At 46.0% G+C, this 21,945-nt stretch overlaps 2 protein-coding genes and 1 long non-coding RNA gene across 3 annotated transcripts in view; all 3 read left to right on the forward strand.

Moving 5' to 3' along the window:
* LOC101360037 (butyrophilin-like protein 1) overlaps positions 1–3,085 on the forward strand; it is a 54,608-nt gene extending 51,523 nt beyond the window's left edge. The window contains exons 5-6 of the mRNA XM_023725569.1: positions 1,674–1,753; positions 3,005–3,085. Of these exons, the coding sequence (XP_023581337.1) occupies positions 1,674–1,753; positions 3,005–3,085 (161 nt within the window). The remainder of the gene's footprint in view (positions 1–1,673; positions 1,754–3,004) is intronic.
* Positions 3,086–3,111: 26 nt separating this feature from the next.
* Positions 3,112–9,417, forward strand: LOC101360298 (butyrophilin subfamily 3 member A2-like). Its single transcript, XM_023725570.1, has 4 exons — positions 3,112–3,150; positions 4,898–5,309; positions 8,650–8,931; positions 9,044–9,417. The coding sequence occupies exons 1-4, from the start codon at positions 3,112–3,114 to the stop codon at positions 9,415–9,417; spliced, it is 1,107 nt and encodes a 368-aa protein (XP_023581338.1).
* Positions 9,418–9,659: 242 nt separating this feature from the next.
* LOC111819234 (uncharacterized) lies at positions 9,660–19,994 on the forward strand. Its single transcript, XR_002822977.1, has 4 exons — positions 9,660–9,687; positions 11,074–11,100; positions 16,339–16,365; positions 16,787–19,994. It is a non-coding gene; the product is annotated as an uncharacterized LOC111819234 (long non-coding RNA).
* The last annotated feature ends 1,951 nt before the right edge of the window (positions 19,995–21,945 follow it).

Here is a 21,945-nt window from a genome sequence, read left to right on the forward strand (position 1 = left end):
GAGACGGATTTGAAAACCCCTTTCCTTTGTAGGGGCAAGGCTACCTCCCAGAAGTGGCAGCTGAGAGAATGAAATGAAATAAAAATTATTTGCGTAGGCCAGCTCCTGGCACTTAGATATTCAATACGATTTTGTTTTCTGACCTCTGTATTTTCATAAAATTTTTCTAGTGTCTGTTAGGTCTTTATCACAGGGAATGGGGTGGCAAAATGGGTGGGGGTCAGTGGCTGTATCAACTCTAATTGCATGTGGATTTGGAGGATAATATTTTTACTTGTCTTATTAGTTACTTTTGGTTTAAAATGGAATTAACAAATATTCTTACATGTAAGTGGGTACTGGCAGAAATGGACCCTTTGGGGATCTGTTCAGGTATATCCAGAAGTTCTCACCTTGCCCTCAGTTGTGATATCACCACGCTGACTTCTGAGCAGAAATCAAGCATCTCCATGAGTGCTCCAATGAAGACAAATGTAATGGGTCATTCAGAACAACCAGAAAGACAGCATAGGCCGATAGAGATTTTGCTGGATGTGTGCTTGTAAAACGCTAAGAAATTTGGTTTTCTCATCTGTAAAATGAGGCTGATAATGAGGACTGAATGGCTGTACCTAAGATGATTGGTGATATTAAAATATTATAGTGCAATATATATATCACCTGTTAATATATAAAATATATGGTAATAATATATTAAGTATTAACTATCAGTAGTTTGCTGTCTTTTCAGAAAGGCAGGGCCATAGTCCTGGAGCAGGTCCTGGAAGCTGTCGATGGGCACAGTGTTAACTCCTTGGTTGCCAGATTGTGGGGAGGTCCCAGATCACCTGTGGGTGAAGACAAAGAAAACCAATCACACTAGATGCTGTTGAAGGGCTTGGGCGTGGCTCCTTTTCTCAACTGGCTCAGAAACACTTGGCGTTAGCAGACTGTAGAGACAGACCTGTGCATAAACCAAAAAACCCCAGTCGTCTTCAAGTTGATAGTGACTCATGGCAACCCCTTGTGTTGCAGAGTAGAACTGCTCTCCATAGTGTTTTCAAGGCTGTGACCTTTTGGAAGAGATGCCCAAGCCTGTCTTCCGAAGTGGCTCTGGGTGGGTTGGAACAGCCAACCTTTCTGTTAGTAGTGGAACACTTAACCGTTTTTGCTACCCAGGGACTCCTGACCTATGCACAGAACTGGGTGTTAGTCATGGCTGTGCCCACATACAGTCCCTACTTCCTGAAGCCAGAAGCCAGCTGGCAGATAGTAGGGGTTGAACAAATGGTTTCTGAGTCTGTGCCTCTGTGTGGCCCCTTTTGCTGTTTTACTGCTGTGATAATGCTGCTTCCTGCTTGATAACAGACAGCACTGTCCAGAGGGCAGGGCAGAGTCTGCTGGGCTACTTTCTGCAAGCTTTCACTTTCAGATGGTGGAAGGGCCAGAGGGAACAGGGTGATTATTCTCGCTGGAAGCGCTCTATGGGGGCCCAAAGTGGGGTATCTGCAGATATCTCTTTAACTGAGGCCGATCCTACTTCTTTGGTGGTACTGGGAACCACCTGCCTCTCAGAGATGGGGGACCCTGGTCCCACAGTGTCTGACCCGGAAGCGAGGACTGGGGCTCCCAGAGCAGCTAACAGCAGGTACAAACTCTGAGGGCAGATTTGGGGTCTGCCAGGGTCCCTGCAGCCCTGAACCTCCTGGAGCTGCTGAGTTTAGAGACACTCCAGGAGGTCACAGACTTTCAAAGCTGGAACCAGGAGAAGCAGGTGAGTTGGCTGTGTAGACGCCTGTGGGCCACGGGGAAGAGCCAGGTAGCAGCTGACTGCGAGGAGGGGGCTGAGAATGTGTGTGTGTTTGGGACTGGACCACAGTCTGCTCTAAGAAGACTGAGGACAACCCCAGTGAGGCTTGCACCTTTATTCATTTATTTTAAAGATGTTTATGTAGCACTTACTAGGACCAGGCCCTATTCTCGTCACTTGTAGTAACTCTACAAACATAAATTCATGTAATCCTCATTACAACCCCTAAGAGTATCAAGGGAGTTATTGTTAATATCCTCATTTTGCAGATGAGGAAACCAAGACAGATAAGGTCAGTAACTTGCCTAAGGTGGTCACACAGTGAGTGACTGAGCCCAGAGGAGAGCCTAGCATTTGAGTCTGTGCTTTCCTGACCATATGCTGCCTCCTCTCACCTCACGTGCAGCAGGTGGTTTGGGGTCTTTTCTTGACAAGGGCTCATTTTTTCTTCTCTCCTGCTTAGCCTCCAACTGGGTTCTTTTAGCTGTTAGCCAGAAGTCTCACCTCAAATACAGAGTGGGCAAGGATATACTGCCAGTGGGGAATTGACTAGGCCCCAACTGGAAGAAGGGAGGTATAGGGAGGGGTTGAAATGCAGGTGAAGCAAAGAAACACACTTAACAGGGCAGGGCGTCTGTGATGGGAGCTGCTGTCTCTCTGAGGATGCTGTCTGTCTCTGATGCTTCTCAGGTGACTCCCTGTTCACAGTCAAGGAGGACAGAACAAGGAGCAGCAGAAGCTGGCATGTCCACTGTGTCCGGGGGGCCTGCATCAGGGTCCTCTGACCTGGGGTGAGGGAGAGGCTGTGAGAGTCCTGGAGATGGAGGGAAGTTCTCCCTGAGGGGCACCGGTGCTGAGGAAGGAAGGCCTGATGTCTGAGCAGTGGGGCTGCGGTGTGCATGTTATTGGGGTGGGAAGGGAAGGAGTGGTTTGTTTCCAGGTCAACTTATCGGTTGTCTGACACCACAGAGTCTCCTCAGAATGGCTGGCAGGAGCCTGGCTGAGTCTTTTCTTGGTATCAGTGTTGGTGGGGCCTACCATCCAGTTAGCAAGTAGGAAGTGTTGTGCTCCTCTCAGAGGCCGAGCTGTGGATGGGCTGCCTCCTGTCTGGGGTCCCTGACTCTTGCCCTGTCTCTCTTCAGCTCTGAAGAAATGGAGGGGGACTTCAGCAGGTCTTTGCTCTGCCATCTCACTTCACTCTTGCTCTTCTTCCAGCTGTCCATGAAGGGGTCTACCGGTGAGTGCTCCACATCCCTCTGTCTGCGTCTCCCTGTGGTGTGTGGGAACCATAGGTGAGCTGCTGGTTCTGTCCACCAGGAGAGATGGAGATAGTGGAGACACCCCCACCCCGGGAGATTATGGTGCCCTCACTAATTGTAGTTAAAAATTAAAAAAAAAAAATCCCTAAACCATAAATTAGTATAAAAAATTCTGACAATTGTCTCACCACGACCTCTTTAATGTTTAGAAGAGCCAAATAGATGATATTATGAAATAACTTTCCCACATGTCCCTGCTTTACTAACGTCCTAAGCAAACATGCACGCATGCATTAGTTCACTTTATTCCCCCCATGCTCATGGGGGGTCTCCTATGGCTTAGGTGTTGCTCCATGAACAGAACAGTCGGAGACTTTCTGTCTTCACAGAGCTTACATTCTAGCAGGAGGCAGTGATATTAAATGTAATAAACCAAGAAAAACTGTAGTGTGTTAGAGGAGATTAGTGCTATGGGACAATGAAGTAGAGCAGGTACCAGCAGTGTTGGTGGTCGTGGTGGGGGAGGGTAGAAGAAGTGTGGCGTGGGCAGGCAGCAGTGCTCATTAGGGTGGTCAAGAAAGAGAGATGTGGACTAAGACTTGGGAGAGGAGGGGAGTGAGCATGAGGATCACTGGGGATAGAGGGTTCTTGCAGGAAGTGTCAGCCAGTGCCTAGCTGGCAGAGTGCCTGGTGGTTCAAAGAACAACAAGAGGTGAGTGTTGGTTGCAGCAGAGGGAGTGACGGGGAGGGAAGCAAGAGTCTAGGTCAGAGCGGTCCTGGGGGAAAACCCCATAGGGCCTGTGGGTCGCTGGTGGAAACTGAGGAGCCATTGCAGGGCCTTGAGCAGATTTGGGCCCTGACATGTTGTGGTTCACACAATAAAAGGCTTACTCTTGGCTGCCATGTAGAACATAGACAGTGGGGGCGGGATGAGGGTAGACGGGGAGACCAGTCTGCTGCTGTCCTCCAGGGAGGAGACAATAGTGGCTCAGGCCAGTGTTGAGCAGTAGAGAAGATGGTATTTGGGAATCTAGAGTGACTTGCCCGCAGAGGAGCCAAATTGTAACCCATCCAGGTCAGAATTCCGAGGGTGACAGACCAAGTGTGCCTTCTTCTGTAACAAGCAGTGATTGAGGCTCTTGGGAGCCATGGGAGTGAGCGCAGGTTTTAAACAGAAATAGCATTTGACTCTGGGTTTTAAGTGCACGTATAATTCAGTGTAAGAGAAAGATATGGGCACAAATAATGAAAGGTAGGCGTGGGAGTGGGCAATTTCCTGGTGGTGGCTGAACGAGTAGAGTTCAGACCCAGGTTTCTGGTAGCCTCTGGTCAATTTTCAGTCCTGTCCTGAGACGGGGCTGTGGTTCTCAAAATGTGGTCCCTGAACCAGCATATCCGCATCCCTGGAACTCTTTGTTGTTGTAGTGATTAGCTTCTGTAAGTTGGCCCTGAGTCATGGTGACCATATGAACAATGAACCAAAAGCTGCTCTGTCTACATGGGAAGCTAGACTTGTACCATTGACTCACCAACGCCTTGGGGGAACTCCTTAGAAATGCACATTTTAGACCTCCCCTAGACCTACTGAACTAGAAATTTTGGGGATGAGGTCCAAGATCTGAGTTTTACAACCCTGTGGGTGATTCTGAAGCACACTCAAGCTTGAGAACCAAGGAGTTAAAGAGTGTTTCACAGAAGAGCCTAGGACCAGGTGCTCCGCCACATGCGTGTGGCCCTTTGACATCATTTCTTCACCATGATGTTGTGGTCAGAATATCTCTCTGCATTCAGAGTCCTCACAGCTCATTCCTTCAGGAGCTGGGGGTCATCTCCAATGTTTACCTGATAGTGTGTATTCTCCTACCCTCTGCCTTTGTCTCTCCAGCTTTCTCACTCTCATGTTTTGTCCACAGACGGGTTCCTGGTGATTGGCCCCACAGACCCCATTGTGGCAGTGCTGGGCAGGGACACCATGCTGCCCTGCTCCCTGTCCCCAGCTATGAGTGCAGAGAACATGGAGCTGCGGTGGTTCCGTTCCAAGTTCACAGAAGCAGTGTTTATCTATCAGAACCAGCGGGAGCAGAAGGAGGGGCAGATGCCACAGTACGCAGGAAGGACCTCCCTGGTGAAGGACTTCCTCACCCAGGGGGTGGCTGCTGTGCGCATTGACAAGGTCCGGATTTCTAACAATGGGCAGTACACATGCTTCTTCAGAAAGGGAGGTTTCTTTGAAAAGGCTACTTTGGAGGTGAAGGTGGCAGGTTGGTGACTTGTTCTATATTTTCTAGAGTCTTGGAGTTTTGGAGTTGGGAGCAACCTCAGGGACGATTTAATTCAGCCTCTCATTTTATAGATGCAGAAAAGGGGGCTCGTTCCTTCATTTATTCAGTATAAATAATGTAGAGCCCGTACTATGTGCCAGGCCCTGTTCTAGGTGCCTAGGATACGTCAGTGAACCAAACAGAGATCCCAGCCCTGTGGAGTTCATATTCTAAATGCAGAGATAGAAAAGTCACAATCTGTTATAGGTGATGTTAGAAGGTGATAAGTTCTGAGAATGAAAGACAAAGTAGAACAGGGAAAGGGGATCAGGATGTGGGCATGGGGACTGGAATTGGGACTGGGCTAGGCCTCTTTGAGAATGTGCTATCTGAATAAATGCTTGAAGAAAGCAGGGATTTAGCTAAGTGCATATCTGGGGGATGAGAATTCCAAACAAAAGGAAGAGCCAATGCAAAGTCCCTAAGATGGGAATGTGGCCGGTGTGTTCTGGACACACATGGAGGCCTTATGGATGGCTGGTGGGAGTGAATGAGGGACAGGATTGTAAGAGGCGTCCATACCGGACAAAGTGACATTCCTGGTATAGGTTGCACAGAGAAGGGACTGGTTAATGCTGCCTGGGGCCATCATGAAAAGTGCCCTAGGGAGTAGATACTTAAGCTGGCAGATCAGTTCATCAGGCAAGTTTCCACTGAGCCCTCCAGGTTGAGTGACTGAAGTTGAAAAGGCAGGGGGCACACAGAGCAAGATGTGGTTAATAGCAAGTAACCAAATAGCCCTTGGGACTGGAGTACGTGGGACCTGAGGGGCACAGGTGGTAGGGGTTGGGGGGGATTTGAGAGAAGGGGTTGGGGAGGAAGACAGACGTCTTCTATGATCTCAGAGAAGGCTTTAGGCTTTCTGTGTTATGTTGTGGAGTTTGGATGCAGAGCTGAGGAAATATTAAGCAGACCAATGCTGTGAATGCTCACTCTGACAGCTGTGAGGAGGACGGATGTGAAGGAGAAAGGCTGAAAGTACAGAGTGTAGTTATGAGGTAGAGAGGATGACTGCCTGACCTCAGGCAGTGGCAGCAAGGTGGGAGAGTAGGGGTCAGATATTAAAGAGATTTGGAAAGTAGACCTAACTGAGGAAGTCGATTTGGTAATATAAGAGTTTGGAGGGGAAGAGGGAACCACAGAGATTCCCAGGGTTTTGCCTTGGCTGTCTAGTTGTAGGAATATTGATTATTATGTATCAATTACCTATCACCATAATAATGCTACGTAACAATCAGTCGCAAAATCTCAGCAGTGTAAAGCAATAAACATTTATTTAATTTGAGCACTTATAGAGTTCAACTGATCTAGGCTGGGCTAGGCTAATCTCTACTGGACTCATCCATACATTTTTGGTCAGTGAAAGAGGTCACCATGTGGACCTTGAATGGGAGACAACTGGCTGGTCTCAGATAGCTTCAGCTGAAAGGCTGGGGTAACAAGGCAATGTTCCCAGAGTCTCATCGTCCTGCAGGCTAGCCTGAGCATGTCCCTCCCACGGATAGTAGAGGGCTCAATGGTGAAGCAGTTTTCAAACATTTGCTTATGTCACACTTGCTGATTTCTCACTGGCCAAATAAAGTCACATGACCTATGCAAGAGTAAGAGTGGGAGGGCACTAGAAAGTGATGTGGCAAACAGCAGGTGGATGTAAAGAAGGTGAAGACCCAGGGCTATACTTGGAATCAATTTAGCACAGATAGGGCAAAATTATGAATTCTGTTCTGCAATTTTGATTTTGAGGTGTGTAGGAGGAATCCATGTAAAGATAACCCATTAGGATTCGGTTATAACGAAGGGGAATTTGGGAAACAGAGATGCTTAATTGGTATAATTTTGGAAGTGATTTAATGGGAAGCGGTGGGAACAAAAAGAAGCCAGGGAAACAGTATGATGTGAGAAGAGTGGAGATTCAAGGACAAAACCCTGAAAAGACTCCTGCCTGTAAGGAGTTGGGGGGAGGAAGAAAAGTCCAGGAAAGAGGCTAAGCAGAGTGATCTGAGAGGTGACAAACGAAGCAGAATGGGGGGGTGACCAAGCCAAGATGGAGCCCGTTTCAAGATGCAGTCAACAGTGTCTCAGGCCGAAGGGAGACTGAGGAAGAAGGGCTGCAGGGTGACTTCTGGGCTGCCAAGTAGGAGATTTTTGTTAACTCACCAAAAACAGACTCAATGGAGTAGTAGAAGTAAGACTGTTGGGGGTTGAGAACTAGGTGAGAGTTGAGAACATTGAGGTGTTTATGGATTATAAAGCTTACTCTTCTAAGAAGGGGAGAAGGAGACTGTAAAAATTGGAACATGTTTATGTGTTTAGGAAAAGAAGTAGGTGGAGAAGAAGAGATTAACAACAAGGATGATACAGGGAGGAGTGGGACCCCTGGTGGGGCAGCAGTTAAAACCTTAGGCTGCAAACCAAAAGGTCAGCAGTTTGAGCCCACCAGCTGCTCTGCAGGAGAAAGATGTGGCAGTCTGCTTCCTTAAAGATTTACAGCGTTGGAAAGCCTATGAGGCAGTTCTACTTTTTCCTATAGGGTCACTATGAGTTGAAGTCGACTTGCCAGCAGTGGGTTTCTGAGTGGGTAGGGAGCAGAGAATGAAGAGAGAGGAGAGAAGAGAGGAGAGGAAAGGGAGGTGATAATTGATGGGACCAGGCCTTAGAATAGATGGTGACCTCTGGGTTTCAGAGCACAGGGAAACAATTATCCTTGAGCAAGGGAGATCTCCTCTCACTTGGTGTCAGTAAGACGAGAGTAAGATCAGTTTGGATGAAGAACACTTCGTGGGTAATTAAGGCAAAACAAAAAAACAAAACGCATAGATCTCTTAATTTCAGATATTTCCTACTTGCTAGAGTAAGTCCAACAAAGAGTTTCAATAAACCTTATGGCCTAGTTTAACTTTTGCTCTTGAAAAGTTTTTAGAATGACACCATCTTATTTCTCCCGACCTGGTCTGGAGTTTAGTCCTTTGATTTGTCTCCTGGGCTGCATCTCAAGAAAAGAGGTTTGAAAATTCTTCTTTTTTCTCTGTGTCTCAGTCTTTCCACCTGAGTGGTTGGAAAGAACAGTCCCCACCTTCAGAGCTCCTAAAGAAGCCACATGCTCCATTCATCCTTGGTTACCTGCGGTGGGGCCTCAGCCCCGCCACCACTAGGGGGGGGTCTTATCCGTAGAACCTCCTGAGTGGAAGTCGAATGGCTTTCTACCTGTCATGGTGCCAGCTTCCCGGGACTACACCTGAGACAAAGCGGCCTTCTGGGCTCCACAGCTTCTCTCCCTCAGGTGTGGGCTCTGCCCCTGAAATGCGCATCGAAGGACCGGAGGAAGATGGGGTCCGCGTGGCCTGTACGGCCTCCAGGTGGTTTCCGGAGCCCCAGGTTCAGTGGAGGGACCTTAGTGGAGAGAAGTTCCTGGCTTTCTCTGAGGCTCATGCCCAAGACTCTGATGGGTTGTACCGCGTGGAGGCCTCGCTGGTGGTGAGAGACAGCTCTGCTGGGAACGTGACCTGTTCCATCCTCAACCCCATCCTGGGCCAGGAGAAGGTGAAGGCCATTTTCATCCCAGGTCAGTGCTGTTCCTGCTCACAGCAGGGCTGGAGGGAAGGGAACAGGGTACTGGGTGCGCTGGGCTGGGCTGGCCTGGGTGCACCCTGACGCAGTCTCTGGCTGGGCCGCAGAGCCCTTCTTCCCCCAGGCCTCTCCCTGGAAGCCGGCTTTTGCTGTGAGCCTGATCTTCCTGTGTCTCCTCATCCTTGGGGCTGGCTATTTTCTCAAGCAAGAACATTCAGCAAAGGTGCAGGCGCGGCAAAAACAGGAAACTCTTCAGCAGGCTCAGGAGGAGGACAGGCAGAAAACGGAGGAGGCACAGAAGGCAAGAGGCAAGGCAGGGGAGGGGCGAGGCTGGGTGAGGGCAGAGCTGGTGCTGAGAGGGAAAGCTGACAGCAGGAGCAGAGCCCTTGGCTGCAGCCTCCAGGAAGACCCAGGTCCCCTGCCCAGAGCAGGAGGCTCAGGAGATCCAGAGAGGGCAGCTTGGCTGTGGAGGCTTGGCTGAGTCTGGAGGGAGAACTTTCTCCAGCATATGGAGAGGGTCTTTCTCTGGGTTTTCCAGGCACACCATCTTTTCCTTTTCTTAGGATAGGAGTTCATGCTTATTATTATTATTATTTTTCCTCTCTTTCAGATGAACTCCAAGCAGAGCTGGGTAAGTTCTTCTCTCCCTACTGAACTCTCTGTGTCCCATTTGGGAGACATTAGTGCTCTTAGCTCACCTCATTTCCTGTGTGTTGCCTTGCAGACGGGAGGAAGGCTGTTTACCAGGCTGGTGAGTAACTCTCTAGATGTCCCTGGGTCTCCCGTCCCACCTGTGCCCAGGTGTCCCATCTCCCCATGTCTCTCTGGCATAGACATGAGGACCTCATTCCATGGGGGCAGAAGTGAAAGGTGGTGGGGGAGGAATCCTGCTCCTGGGGCTCTATGATCTGGGCCTCTGCTTCCCTCCCAGTGGTGGGACCCTGAGGGTGGTGCAGAGACTTAGTGAGGGGGGAGGGCAGAGGGGAGCACTTGCTCCCCCCCTCCTGGGGCGCAAGTCCAAGCCGGCACAGAAGAGGTGTGGAATGACATTCCCAGGCACCACAAACATGAAAGGTGCCTGACTGAGGCAGCCAGACAAGAGGGTGTGGGTGTTTCTGCTGAGGTGTCACCGCTATCAACATCTATTCATCTTGAAATCGGGGGTGAGGTGGGGTGCAAATTAGAGACCGCCCCTGGGAGCTTGAATGGGGTGGGGGCAACTAAGAGATTGCCCCTGGGCACCTGTTACATCGCTACAGCTCTGGTGTGGTCTTGATCCCTGGAATCTGTAATGCATTGTGGGTTTTCTCATTCCAGCCCCTGTCTGTCCACTGTATTGTTAGTTTTCTAGCCTTCAATACACAAAGCTCTCATTCTGCACCCGGAAGCAAAAGGCAGATGCTCAGGGATTTCCTTTAAGGAGCTACATAAATAAATGGGGTCACTAAGTTTAGGGGTGTGACTTACTGGTTTCCCAAGAATCCTCTTCTCCGAGGGTGTCAGTCCTCTCAGGCTCCTGCAGGTGCTGATGGAAAAGTGATGGGGAGAGGACCGGAATGAGGAAGTAGGGAAATGTGATAATATGAGCTGAGTGCTCCCCAGGATACAGGTGTTATTATCTCTAGAAATATTTTTTTCCAAAATGGTTGGCCGCTTTTACCCTGGTCCTGGCCATGTACCTTTGTCCTTTTTCATTGCCCCCTTTGGAGGGAATAGATATTTTCCAGAAATACATTTGCAGAAAAGGACTGGTTATAACAATGCTTTCTTACAATTATGGAATAATTAATATTTTATTCTTCAAAATATCATCACTTTTTTTTTAATTCTTAGTGGAATGCAGGTAGAACAGGAGTTTTTGAGGTTCTTGAGGCACAGAACAGCTAAGTGACTTGTCCGAAGTCCCACAGCAGCAGCAGGATGGTGTGGAACTTGGACTGTAATCTCGGCTTCCTGACCTGTGGTCACGGGACTTTCCCACCATCCCTGGCCAGCTTTGCATGCTGCAGGAGTTCATCTCTTTTCCAGCATCTGTCTCCCTCTGGATAGGCACACCCTTAGGACAGAAGGGAGGATGGTAGCCAGTCATTTCACACTGAATCTGGCTGCAGTCTCAACAGGGTGTGTTCTCTTTCAGCCTGGAGGAAGGCCCAGTTGTATGCAGGTAAGAGACTCTAATTTTTCTGTGGTCTTACCTCCCTCAGCCCCAGGGGCTCTGCCTCAGCCTGGCCCTTCCTGTATCAGTGGACCCCACAGCAGGATAAGACTGGAATCTCTGCTCTCCTTATCACTTTCGTAGCCTCTCCCTTGAGACTGCAGCGACTCCTCCTTGAGTACACAGATCTGCCTCCTGTAGGGGTCCTTTCTCTACTGCAGGCTACTGTTCAGGTTAGCAACACTCGCTGAAAACATGTTGTTCACTTCATACTTCCAGTTAGTGCTATCAGTGACAATGGAGAGTTCAGTTGTCAGGAGGGACAGGAGCAGGGTAATAACTGTGCAGGTCAGGCATTGCTGGTCTCCAGAAGGTTTCAGAAACGACACTTGCCCGCTGAGGCTTCAGATGTTCCTTAGGGAGTCCTTGGTTCTAGATGCCTCTAGCCCTGAGAATCCTATCTTTTTGGATCCAGTTTTGATTTTCCCATTTCTTTTTGGTCCTGTGGCTATTGGTCTTCTCTTTGCTTCCTCATGCTCTGACTCCATGCCCTTGTTGAGTTTCTTCCTGTAAGTCTTCTTGGTTGCAGAAGAAATAGTCGCTTTAGAGCAGATGTTCTGAATCTGGGGTTCAGGTACCTCAAGATATTTATGGATGGGCCCCTGGATTGGGGTCTGTGAACCACCTGAAAATATATGAAAAATTCTGTGTATGTGTAACAAGAACAAAAATGTAATGTATAATTGTTCATAGCCATTATCTCCCCTTTTAGGAGAATTCTGTATTTGCCTAATGGGCTGAGTCCTAGGTTGAGCTAGTTAGGGGTAATGATTAAAGACTGCAAAAGGAGAAACCTAGAGAAATTAAAATTATTTACAAGAGAGAGAATGGGGAGCAAATCAGGGAAGAAAAGAATAGGTGGGGAAGGGGAGAGGAGATAAGAAAAGTAAAGGAGAGTGTGGGAGACACCTTGTGGAGGTTTTAGGCAGACCAGAATGGTCAAAGAGAGGCCAAAGTTCTTATTTATGGTGGTTGGATCTGGGGAGTTGCACAGATGGTTTGCAGGTCATTTGGGTGCATGACATGTAATCAACTCCCTAACACCTCTTTGAGAGATTTCAGTAAGGATTGCATTTGTTTTTAGCCATAAGATCATGCCAATCTTCCAGTGGATGGGAGGCCTTCGTGCAATGAAGGGTTATCCAGAGGACCTGTTTTCACTGGGGCGAGTTCAGGATGTGTGCCCTCTGGGCATGTGTAACACTCCCTTTCCCTGCTCTAGATGTTTCTGTTCTGAGTCAGGGAAATGGGTCCTGAGAGACAGAGAGGTGTGAGCCACGGGAGCCAGGAGATCTGAGGACCAGTTGTGTGAGGAGTCCACTTCATGAATCTTACTGGTTCTCTCAAGGATTTATTTGTAAACAATGAGGATCGTTGTAAACAATGTGGAACATAGAGTAGATTATCTTCTTTTACTATCTCCTCCTTCTTTGCTGAATTGAAGTCTTCATCCAGTATTTTAATGTACATCTTGTATATCCTTTTGTTTTGTAAGGACAAACACCACCATTACACTAGAATCATCATTTTCGTATCGATAGGTTCATAGTGTGAGCTGAACAAATGTCCGATATCCTCTTATTTGTAAAATTGAAAGAATAATATGTAACTTAAAGATTTGCTGTGAAATGAAGTAATGAGTGTATTAAAGTCCATAGCAAAGTGCTTGATATATTTAGAATTTCAAAGTAAATATCAGTTCTCTTTACCCCTCCTCTTGCTTGTTCTTCTCCTTCTTCTTTGATAATCTGTAGCAATTATGGTATAGAAAATTATAGTTGGGTATCAACTAATGCCTTTGTGAAAAGCAAGGAAAACAAAAGCTCACTTTTCTCTAAGGGGACAAGTGGATGAGCCTGACCATTGTATGTGGTGTTATTTCCATGAAGCAAATCAACAAAGACAGAAATGCCAATATAGCTGAATGAGCCTGGAAAGTGGGGATGGATCACATATTTACACATCACACATGCAAAAAATATGGCATTTACTTATTTCTATAAATGATCAAATCTTGTTCCTTAGTCTCTACCCTTCGGAGGTGTTGAATAATTTCTAAGAGTCCAAACAAAGTTAAAACAATGCTGGAGATTTATTTGTCGATCATACAATTTGCGAATTGAACAACACACAGTATGAGACTGGGTATTGCTCCTGAGATTAGACAGTCTGAGGTTTTTATAGTCCAAGTGTCTCTGTCATCTAGTGCTTCTCTAACAGAAATACAACCAGTGGATGGCTTTAGCAAAGAGAAGTTTATTCTCTCACAGTCCAGTAGGCTACAAGTCCAAATTCAGGGCACTCCAGGGGAACGCTTTCTCTGTCGGCTCTGGAGCAAGGTCAACGTCATCAATCTTCCTTTGGTCTGGGAGCTTCTCTGGGCAGGAACCTCAGGACGTGCTCTGCTTCCGGTGGTATGAGGTTCCCATGTGTCTCTGCTCACTTCTCTCTTTTATATCTCAAAAGAGATTGCATGAAGACACTAATCTTGTCAACCTCATCAGTACAACCTCATCACAGTGATAGAATTTACAACACATAAGGAGATCACATATAATCTCATCATAGAAATAGAGTTTACAACACATAAGGAAATCACATCAGATAACACAATCATACAATACTGGGAATCATGACCCAGCCAAGCTGACAGATATTTTTGGGGGACACAACTCAATCCATGACACCAAGGAACAAAGGAAGCCAGGGAAGTCCAAGTGGTTTCGATGAGTCTTTCAATATTCGTCAAAATGTCTCTTGAAATCCTTTCTTCCTCAGAATTGTGTTTGACTAAGAAGAGAAACGACGCAGGTCTGAGGGGTCAGTGCCTGGCGACACCAGCTTGTGTGGAATGTAGGCTATTCTAAGAGTGTTAGTTACACAAAAAGTTAAATAAACAAGCTAGTTATTATCTCTCAAGTTTAGGTTACCTAATGTCTTAAATAATTGCCCTGTGAGACCAGATATTGGCCATGTTCTCTGGACTTGGCAGAAATGTCATCAGTTTCTACATTTTGTTTTAGTCTCCACATAGATTTCTATCCTCCACAGAGGCAAAAGCTCTGCCATTGAAGACATCTCATGGCCTTACAACATATATAAGCTTTGCTTTGGTCAGCAATCTGCCTTTCTTCTTCCCCCATGGATTATGTGAGTTGAAGATTATAGGGCTTTAGCGCAGTGGCAGAGAGGAATGTCTGTGCTCTCTGTTTGTTTCATTTTAAGTTCTTGTCCTGGGCTGGCTGGTCTGATCTGATCCTAAGACCTTTGTGTTGGTGTCTGTTGAGGAGGAGCAGGTCTCATCTGGCCGTTGGGGACATTATTGGTGACCCTCTTCTCTGGAGTGGAGTCCATGGTCTTAGTCACTTGTCTCTGATTGGAAAATAGATGTACTATACTGCTTGTTCCTCCTAACTCCGTACCTCCTGACCCTAGTCCTTCCTGGTTCTCTGGGCATTGTTGTGTCCCCCCACCTCCCATCAGAGCATGTGAAAATTTCTGGGTCTTCAGCTTTCCATATGCAGATCATGATACTCTCAAGATACTTCCTCTGCCAGTGCCCCTGCTGCATGTTGAATGTGAGCGTATTAGTTTTTTATTTTCTGCCATAAGAAATTACCTCTAATTTAGGGGCTTAAAACAATACAAAGTTATTATGTTATAGTTCTATAGGTCAAAAGTCCAACCTGCATCTACTGGGCTAAAATCAAAGTATGGACAAGGCTGCCTTCCTTTCCAGAGGGTCTTGTTTTTTTAGCTTCTAGAGGCTGCCCACATTCCTTCGCTTGTGTTCCCATTCCTTTATCTTCAAAGGGAGTAACACAGCAACTTTCTGTCCCTGCTTTCATTATCCCTCTTTTCTTGACCAAAGCTGGGAAAAGTCTTTACTTTTAAGCATGCATGTGATTCGATTGGCCCACCTGGATCATCCAGGATAGTCTCCTCATCTCAAGGTCCTTAATCTTTATCACATCTGTAAAGTTATTTTTACTACTGTAAAGAAAGTGGCTTCAACAGGTATGTTAGCTAATAATAAATGGGGGTTAGGGACTACAGGAAATCTAGATATCATTCTTTGATTTGTTGCTCTTAAATCTTGACCAAATCTTCAATCTTGATTATTAAGTTTTTGTACCCGGAACACAGGAGTGTTACATGGACTGGTCCAGGGGATTATCAATCCCTTCTGTAAGAAATCCTTGCTAATGTGTGGTAACCCTTTTATGGCCTCAGGGTTTAAGGGGGTATTGAGGAATTTTAGGCAGTTCTCCATCCAGATGGATTGCATTTGACTGGACTTGGCAGATTTAATCCTGCCAATGTCTGTTGAATTAGTGAGCATGTAGGGAGGGGAAACAGGTATGGTAACGTATTCACAGGTGCTGGGAGTTAGGATATAGACATCTTTGGGTGCCAGTATTCTGCCTGCCACAATGGGGTTTCTCCTGGAAGATTATGATGTCTCTGGGCTACTGGAGGAAGCAGATGACTAGATCCAATATTTTTGGGTTCTCCCATGGCTATGCGTGTATTTTTGCTCCCATCACTCTATGAAAAAAGAAAGACAAGCCACTAAAGTCTGACCTCTTACTGTATTTACATGTTTCCTGCTTTGAGCTTCTCTTTCTCCCTTTCTTAGAAATCTCTCATTGTCTCCTAACTTGAGTCAACTTCTGCCATATCCTGAATTCTCTTCACTCATGGCTTATAGTCATTCTGTAAGTTCAGCTCAGTCCGTTTTAATTCTCTCTATCTATTGTTTAGAGGCATCCTACAAATTCAGCTCAATCAGCTCTTGATAAGTAAATGGAGGCCTTGGCAATTTTGATCTCCTCAATTCTTTCTCAGCAGAGCATTGGTTGAAATGTAGTTGCTGGCTAGGAATTGAGAAAGCATAATTTGATAGTTAAAGCTGAGCAATGACCTTTTGTTCAGGTAGGTATCCAGCCTCTCAGTCCTTGGGTGCTAAGCCTTATAGTTTAGCCTTAATGGGAAGGCTGCAAAATTTCATGCAAAGGTTGAGGGTTGTGGGTGTGTGAGAGAAAAACAGAAATAAATACATCAGTTCAATGTTTCCAAAACGTTTCCCCCATAACTCCTGCATCACTATGTTTTGTAAGAAAAGGTGCTGCTCCTGATGTGTAAAGTCTGCAATTCCCTGATATGAAATGTGTGGTTCTCTTATAGATTGGCGGAAGGAGCAGTTCCAGACCTGTGAGTGACTCAAGAGTTCTTTCTGGGAGCTCCTTTTGCCTGCCCCATGGCTTCTAGCCTCCCTTTCAGTTGTCTATGGTAATACAGATACAGGCACCATTGATGGTGGTGGTGTGGGTGGTGGAGGGGACAGTCGTGTAGCTGGTGCTAAAGGGTGTAGCTGATCCTGGATGCGAAATAGATATCCCTGAGCCCCTGGAATCCAGGCTGGTCCTCAAGGGCACTGTGATGGATCTTACCCCCATATCAATCTTTTGGTTTCTTCTCCTGCTTGGAAGGCTGGGGACTTGAATCACTAGGTCTCAGTTCTGGAAGCTTAGCCCCCTCCTCATGCCACTAGGTAGCTTTGAGGGAAAGTGGTTTTGTGCCCTTGTTATGGGGCAGGGGAGGGCCTTGCCTGATTTGGTAACTCTCTTTACAGGGTCTGTCACTCTGGATCCACGTTCGGCCCATCCCAACCTGTCCCTCTCTTATAAAAACATGCGTCTGACCTGGAAGGCCACCTGTGACAAACCGGACAATGACAGATACAGTGTGTTGGGTCTTAAGGGCATCACTTCAGGGCGATGTTACTGGGAGGTGGTAGGCAGAGGTAGATGCATAACTGAATGTGCTGTGGGGGTCTGTAGGGAAGATGTCGATAGGAAAGGCTGGTTTAGACAGTGCCCAGAAGAGGGGTTCTGGGTTGTGGAATGGCATGCAGGTAAGTGTTTCGCCTGTACTACTCCTCCGACAATGCTAACCCTTAGGAAGTTTCCCTTCAAGGTGGGAATTTTTCTGGACTACGATGGTGGCGATATCTCTTTTTACAACATGAGTGATATGTCCCACATTTTCTCCTTCTCTGAGGCTTCCTTCTCTGGGACCCTCTTTCCATATTTCATGTTAAAGTCAAGATACATGTCCCTGACCATCCGCTCCATGGTAGGTGGGCCCAAGGGGCTCCCTGTGTCCCTTAACAAATCTCCTTCTTCTTTGAATGAGCTACTGAGCCCTTCAGGGGAGGGGTTGAGCTCTGGCTCTGGTGGGGATGGTGTTCTCCCAGGGCCTGAATCTCCATTACTCCCCCACAACTCCAAGGCTGTGCCTCCATAGGGACACATCACTGTCCCTGTTCCCTCACTATGCTTTTCTTGGAGCTACAGACTCCCCGAAGTGAAAGACTCTGAGGTGAGTGCTGGAAGACACTGGGAGTCATGCATTTGTGCTTTTGGCTGCAGACTGCTGGGGGACTATGTGGCTCTGAGAACTGCCAGTTCATGTTTTGTGCTTCTATAGCTAAAGGAAAAAAATACGACTTGTTTGAGCTGGTTGAGTGTAGGTAGAATTTGGCTATGGGAAGTCATTTTACTTTGGTGATGAAAAATACTTTGTGAACATTTTATACTGTTTGTATATGAAAGGACAGGGGCTGAATCCCTCTGCAGTATAAAGTTTGCTTTATCCAACTTGATTCTGTTTAGAGTGTAGGGCCCTAGCTCTACTTTGGAGGGAACCTAGGCAATCTGATCAGAAAATGTGCATATTCAAAATTTTCCAGGGATATGGTTGGTTGGCGGACTTCTAAGATGGGAGTTGTCTAATATTCACTTCATATACTTATTCTTGGATGGCTGAAACACACCTATTTTCTCAAATCTGCTGTATATTTCTGTTACCCATGAAAATACTGTGTTGCGTTAATTCAGGAAATTAAGAAGAAGGATCTGGTTCCTCTTTTGGTCAACACTAGGTGGAAAGAAGAGAAATACTAGCCAAATTAAGATGTAAATGGACAGGAGAATTTTCCGGAGCAGGCAATTGCAGAGAGCCTTGGCATGAGCATTGTCTCAGTTATCAGTGTATTGCCTCTTAGTACTTCCAAGTCCAATGCTAGAGGTAAATGGAAAAGCACAGCAACCAAAAAGGGACAGGACTATTGAGTACTGAGACCCTTCAAGAATGAAGGTGTATTCATTCCACCAGGTACTCTGACCAGCTGAGGTTCTGAATGAGGGTGGGGGAAACAAGGAATGAGAAGTAGAAGTCATAGATATCAACTCTAATTTTGTGGCCAGTTGGAGAAACAAGGAGTATAACAGCTTTGCATAATTTAATTTGGGTTCTCATGTGTACCTGTTTATTTGTATATATAAACCATATTTTCTTCTCTCCCCTTATTATTTTATGTACAAGTTGTTGGAGGTTACATTTATTGTACAGAATATGATAACAGAATATCCAATGAACTGTGACTGATTTTAAGGAGTAAATAGTGGTGGTGGATATAATGACGGGAACTTTTTATGAAAAAAAGTTTTTTGTTTTGATATCCTTTTTCGTAAGGATAGGTGGGAAAATAGAGTAGTTTTGTTGCGTGGAAGTTCAAATGTGTGTAAAATGATGTATATGAGAGCTGAGTAACCAAAGTGCCTATTACCATTTTATTGCGTCTCAGTTCCAAATTCACACTGTCTTTGCCCTGCCTTGTGATACTGCAGCTGGACCTTGTAAACATTTCTTCTTTGCCACTGGGCACAATATTAGACACTTATCAGGACACTGGAGATACACTGCAAAATATAGCAGAGAAGAAACTTCTCTTCCTGGTTCTGGGCTTTTCTTCTTTATCCTATAGTGTGGAGGCCCAGTTTTGCTCACCTTTTGGTGAATTTGTCTGCAATTGCTTCTTGATGCTTTCCAGGGAGTCTTACTAGCACCCAGAGGGTAGCTTCCCAGGGAGTGTCACCAGTACCCCAATAGGAGGTTTTTGGCACCAGCCTTGGCCTGTGGCATGTTAGCAAACTTCATCATCCATTGGGCCCCTATTCCTCTTTTTCCAATGAGCTCTGGATGTCAGTGTTGTCAGGGGGCCTGCTCCCAAATTTCTTCCTTTCATGGGTACTCTGTCTCAGCCCTAGAGGTAGTGGCTGTTTCCTATATCTGCTATTTCTGTATTCTTTAGAACTTTCTTTTACCTCTTTCAGTAGTTAAGAACATTTTCCTATTTAATAATTTTTTAACTCGTTTCTTGTTTAGTAGTCTGTTGTGAAACTTCCACATATTTTATATATTCCAATTTTCTTTCTCTTACAAAGTTCTAGTTTCATTGCACTGTGGTCAGAAAAGATACGTTGTATGATTTCAATCTTTTTAAATTTACTGAGACTTGCTTTGTGCCCTAAGATATGGTCTCTTCTGGAGAATGGTCTATATGCACTAGAGAAGAATATATATTGTGCTGTTAGTCAATAATTTTTTACATTAAAATTTTCTCTCTTCAAAAGACTGATACAGTTTCTGTCTCCTTACTGGACCCTGAACTGATATAAGCCTGTAAACCATAATGTTGCTTAGAGAATGGCACAGAATTTCTTACAGTATGTGGGAAAAGGTACTTGAGACACTTAAAAATTTATTAAAAAGTTTCACTCCCACAATAATGTCATGGGCAATATATTTATCGGGGTCTTTGTTGAGTTTTAAGTATGCTCTATATGCTCTATGTGTTAATATAAGGAGCTCTCGTGGCACAATGGTTAAGTGCTTGGCTGCTAACTGAAAGTTCAGTGGTTTGAATCCAGCAGCAACTCTGTGGTAGAAAAGACCTGGCAATCTTCTCCTGTAAACATTACAGCCTAGGAAACCCTGTGGGGCAGTTGTACTCTGTCCTTTAGGGTCACTATGAGTAGGAATCAACTGGACAGAACGCAGCAACAACAACAAAATGCGTTAATATAATGTCCCTAGGTGGTGCAAATTATTGGCGCTTGATTGGTTACCTAAAAGTTGGAGGTTTGAACCCACCCGGTCATAGTGCAGAAGAAAAGCCCTGGCGATCTATTTCCATTAAGATTACAGCCAAGCAAACCCTATGGAGCAGTTCTACTTTGTAACACCTGGGGTCACTATGAGTCAGAATCGACTGGACAGCAACTAAAAATAACAATGTGTTAAGATATTATCTGTCATATTTATCCCCCTTTTCATTTAGCTTGTACCTTTATGACACTATATTACTTTTGGATGAGCTACGGGCATATTCCTTTGAAGAAGTGAGAAAGGAAAGGTATGCAGATGATAGGATTTTATCCACACAAATAGAAGTGTGTAAAAATGGTGTGGGGGCAGTGCCTGACCTCCTCTAACTGCACAAGGGGGAAGGAAAATCAAGATTAGCAGCCCAACCATATGAGATACTCCACTGCTCCCACCCTGTCTGGAGCAAGGGAGAATGAAGAAAACCAAAGACACAAGGGAAAGATGAGTCCAAAACACTAACGGACCACAACTACCACAGCCTCCACCAGACAGTCCAGCACAACTAAATGGTGCCCGGCTACCACCACCAACTGCTCTGACAGGCATCACAATAGAAGGTCCTGAACAGAGTTGGAGAAAAATGTAGAACAAAATTCTAACTCATAAAAAAAAAAAACAGACTTACTGGTCTGACAGAGACTGGAGAAACCCTGAGAGTATGGCCCGCAGACACGCTTTTAACTCAGTATTGAAGCCACTCCTGAGGTTCACTCTTCAGCCGAAGGTTAGACAGGCCCATAGAATAAAACTAGACTAAATGGGCACATAGTCCTTGGGCAAGGACGAGAAGGCAGGAGGAAACGGGAAAGCTGGTAATGGGGAACCCAAGGTCAAGAAGGGGAGAGGGTGGACACGTCGTGGCGTTGGCAGTCAAGGTCACAAAACAGTATGTTTATTAATTGTTTAATGAGAAACTAATTTGTTCTGTAAGCTTTCATTTAAAGCACAAGAAAAAACAAATTAGATTAAAAGAAAAAAAAATCAACTGCCCAAGGCTGATTCCTATGAGGCGAAGGTCAGACACGCTTCCTCTCTCTGCCGTGTCTGCCATCTCTAACACAAACCATCCCTCCCACAGCTCTCTCTACTTCTGTGCTGGGTTCGATAACTCATTGCAATGGCCACACAGAACTCACAGACAATACTTACCATTAAGGGGGTTTATTAGGGTAGTAACAGTTTACAGTTCAGGCTCAGGAACACTCAAGGATACAGTTCTTCCATCAGGACAGACTCTTCCCAGCCATGCTCATAGGCATGCGTCTCCCTGGCCCTATGCCCCTGCCCAAAGGTTCTCAGCTTTCTCTCTCTGTGGGCCAGGAAGCCCACCGTGCTGTCTCCTGCTTCCAACTCTCTGCTGCTTGGTCTCTCTTGCCACTGCTTCTCACCATCTTGAGGGTTACAGCTTGCTCTCTGTCTCCTGGGTGCAGGAATTTCTCAGTGCAGGGATCCCAGGTCCAAAGGATGCTAGGGCTCTTGGCTGTTTCTCCCTTGGTGGTGGTGGGATCTTCTCCCTCCTTCCTCTGGGATGGCTCATTTCAAGACCAGGGGAATGGCAAAACTGACCAATCTCTTTTGTGGGCCACAATTACCCTATCACACAGTCCTGCCCGATCACTTGGGTGGGAGTTACAAAACCACGGCTATAAGGGCCACACAAAAGTGATCCATCACACCACAGAGTGATATTTTTAGACAGGTGGACCAACTGCCTAAGTAATTCCAGAAAGAATGATTAAAGTCATCACTAATGGTAGAGCTTTGTCTGACTTACCCATT

Source organism: Trichechus manatus, unplaced genomic scaffold, assembly GCF_000243295.1.
Source record: "Trichechus manatus latirostris isolate Lorelei unplaced genomic scaffold, TriManLat1.0 scaffold00327, whole genome shotgun sequence".
Lineage (NCBI taxonomy): Eukaryota > Metazoa > Chordata > Mammalia > Sirenia > Trichechidae > Trichechus > Trichechus manatus.

What these genes read in the sequence shown, in the direction of transcription:
- LOC101360298 (XM_023725570.1), top strand. Translation starts at nt 3,112, where the DNA reads ATGGAGATAGTGGAGACACCCCCACCCCGGGAGATTATG. An exon ending in CCCCACCCCGGGAGATTATG is followed by an intron (nt 3,151 to 4,897) that starts GTGCCCTCACTA and finishes TTTACCTGATAG; the next exon opens with TGTGTATTCTCCTACCCTCT. An exon ending in GAAGGCCATTTTCATCCCAG is followed by an intron (nt 8,932 to 9,043) that starts GTCAGTGCTGTT and finishes GCTGGGCCGCAG; the next exon opens with AGCCCTTCTTCCCCCAGGCC.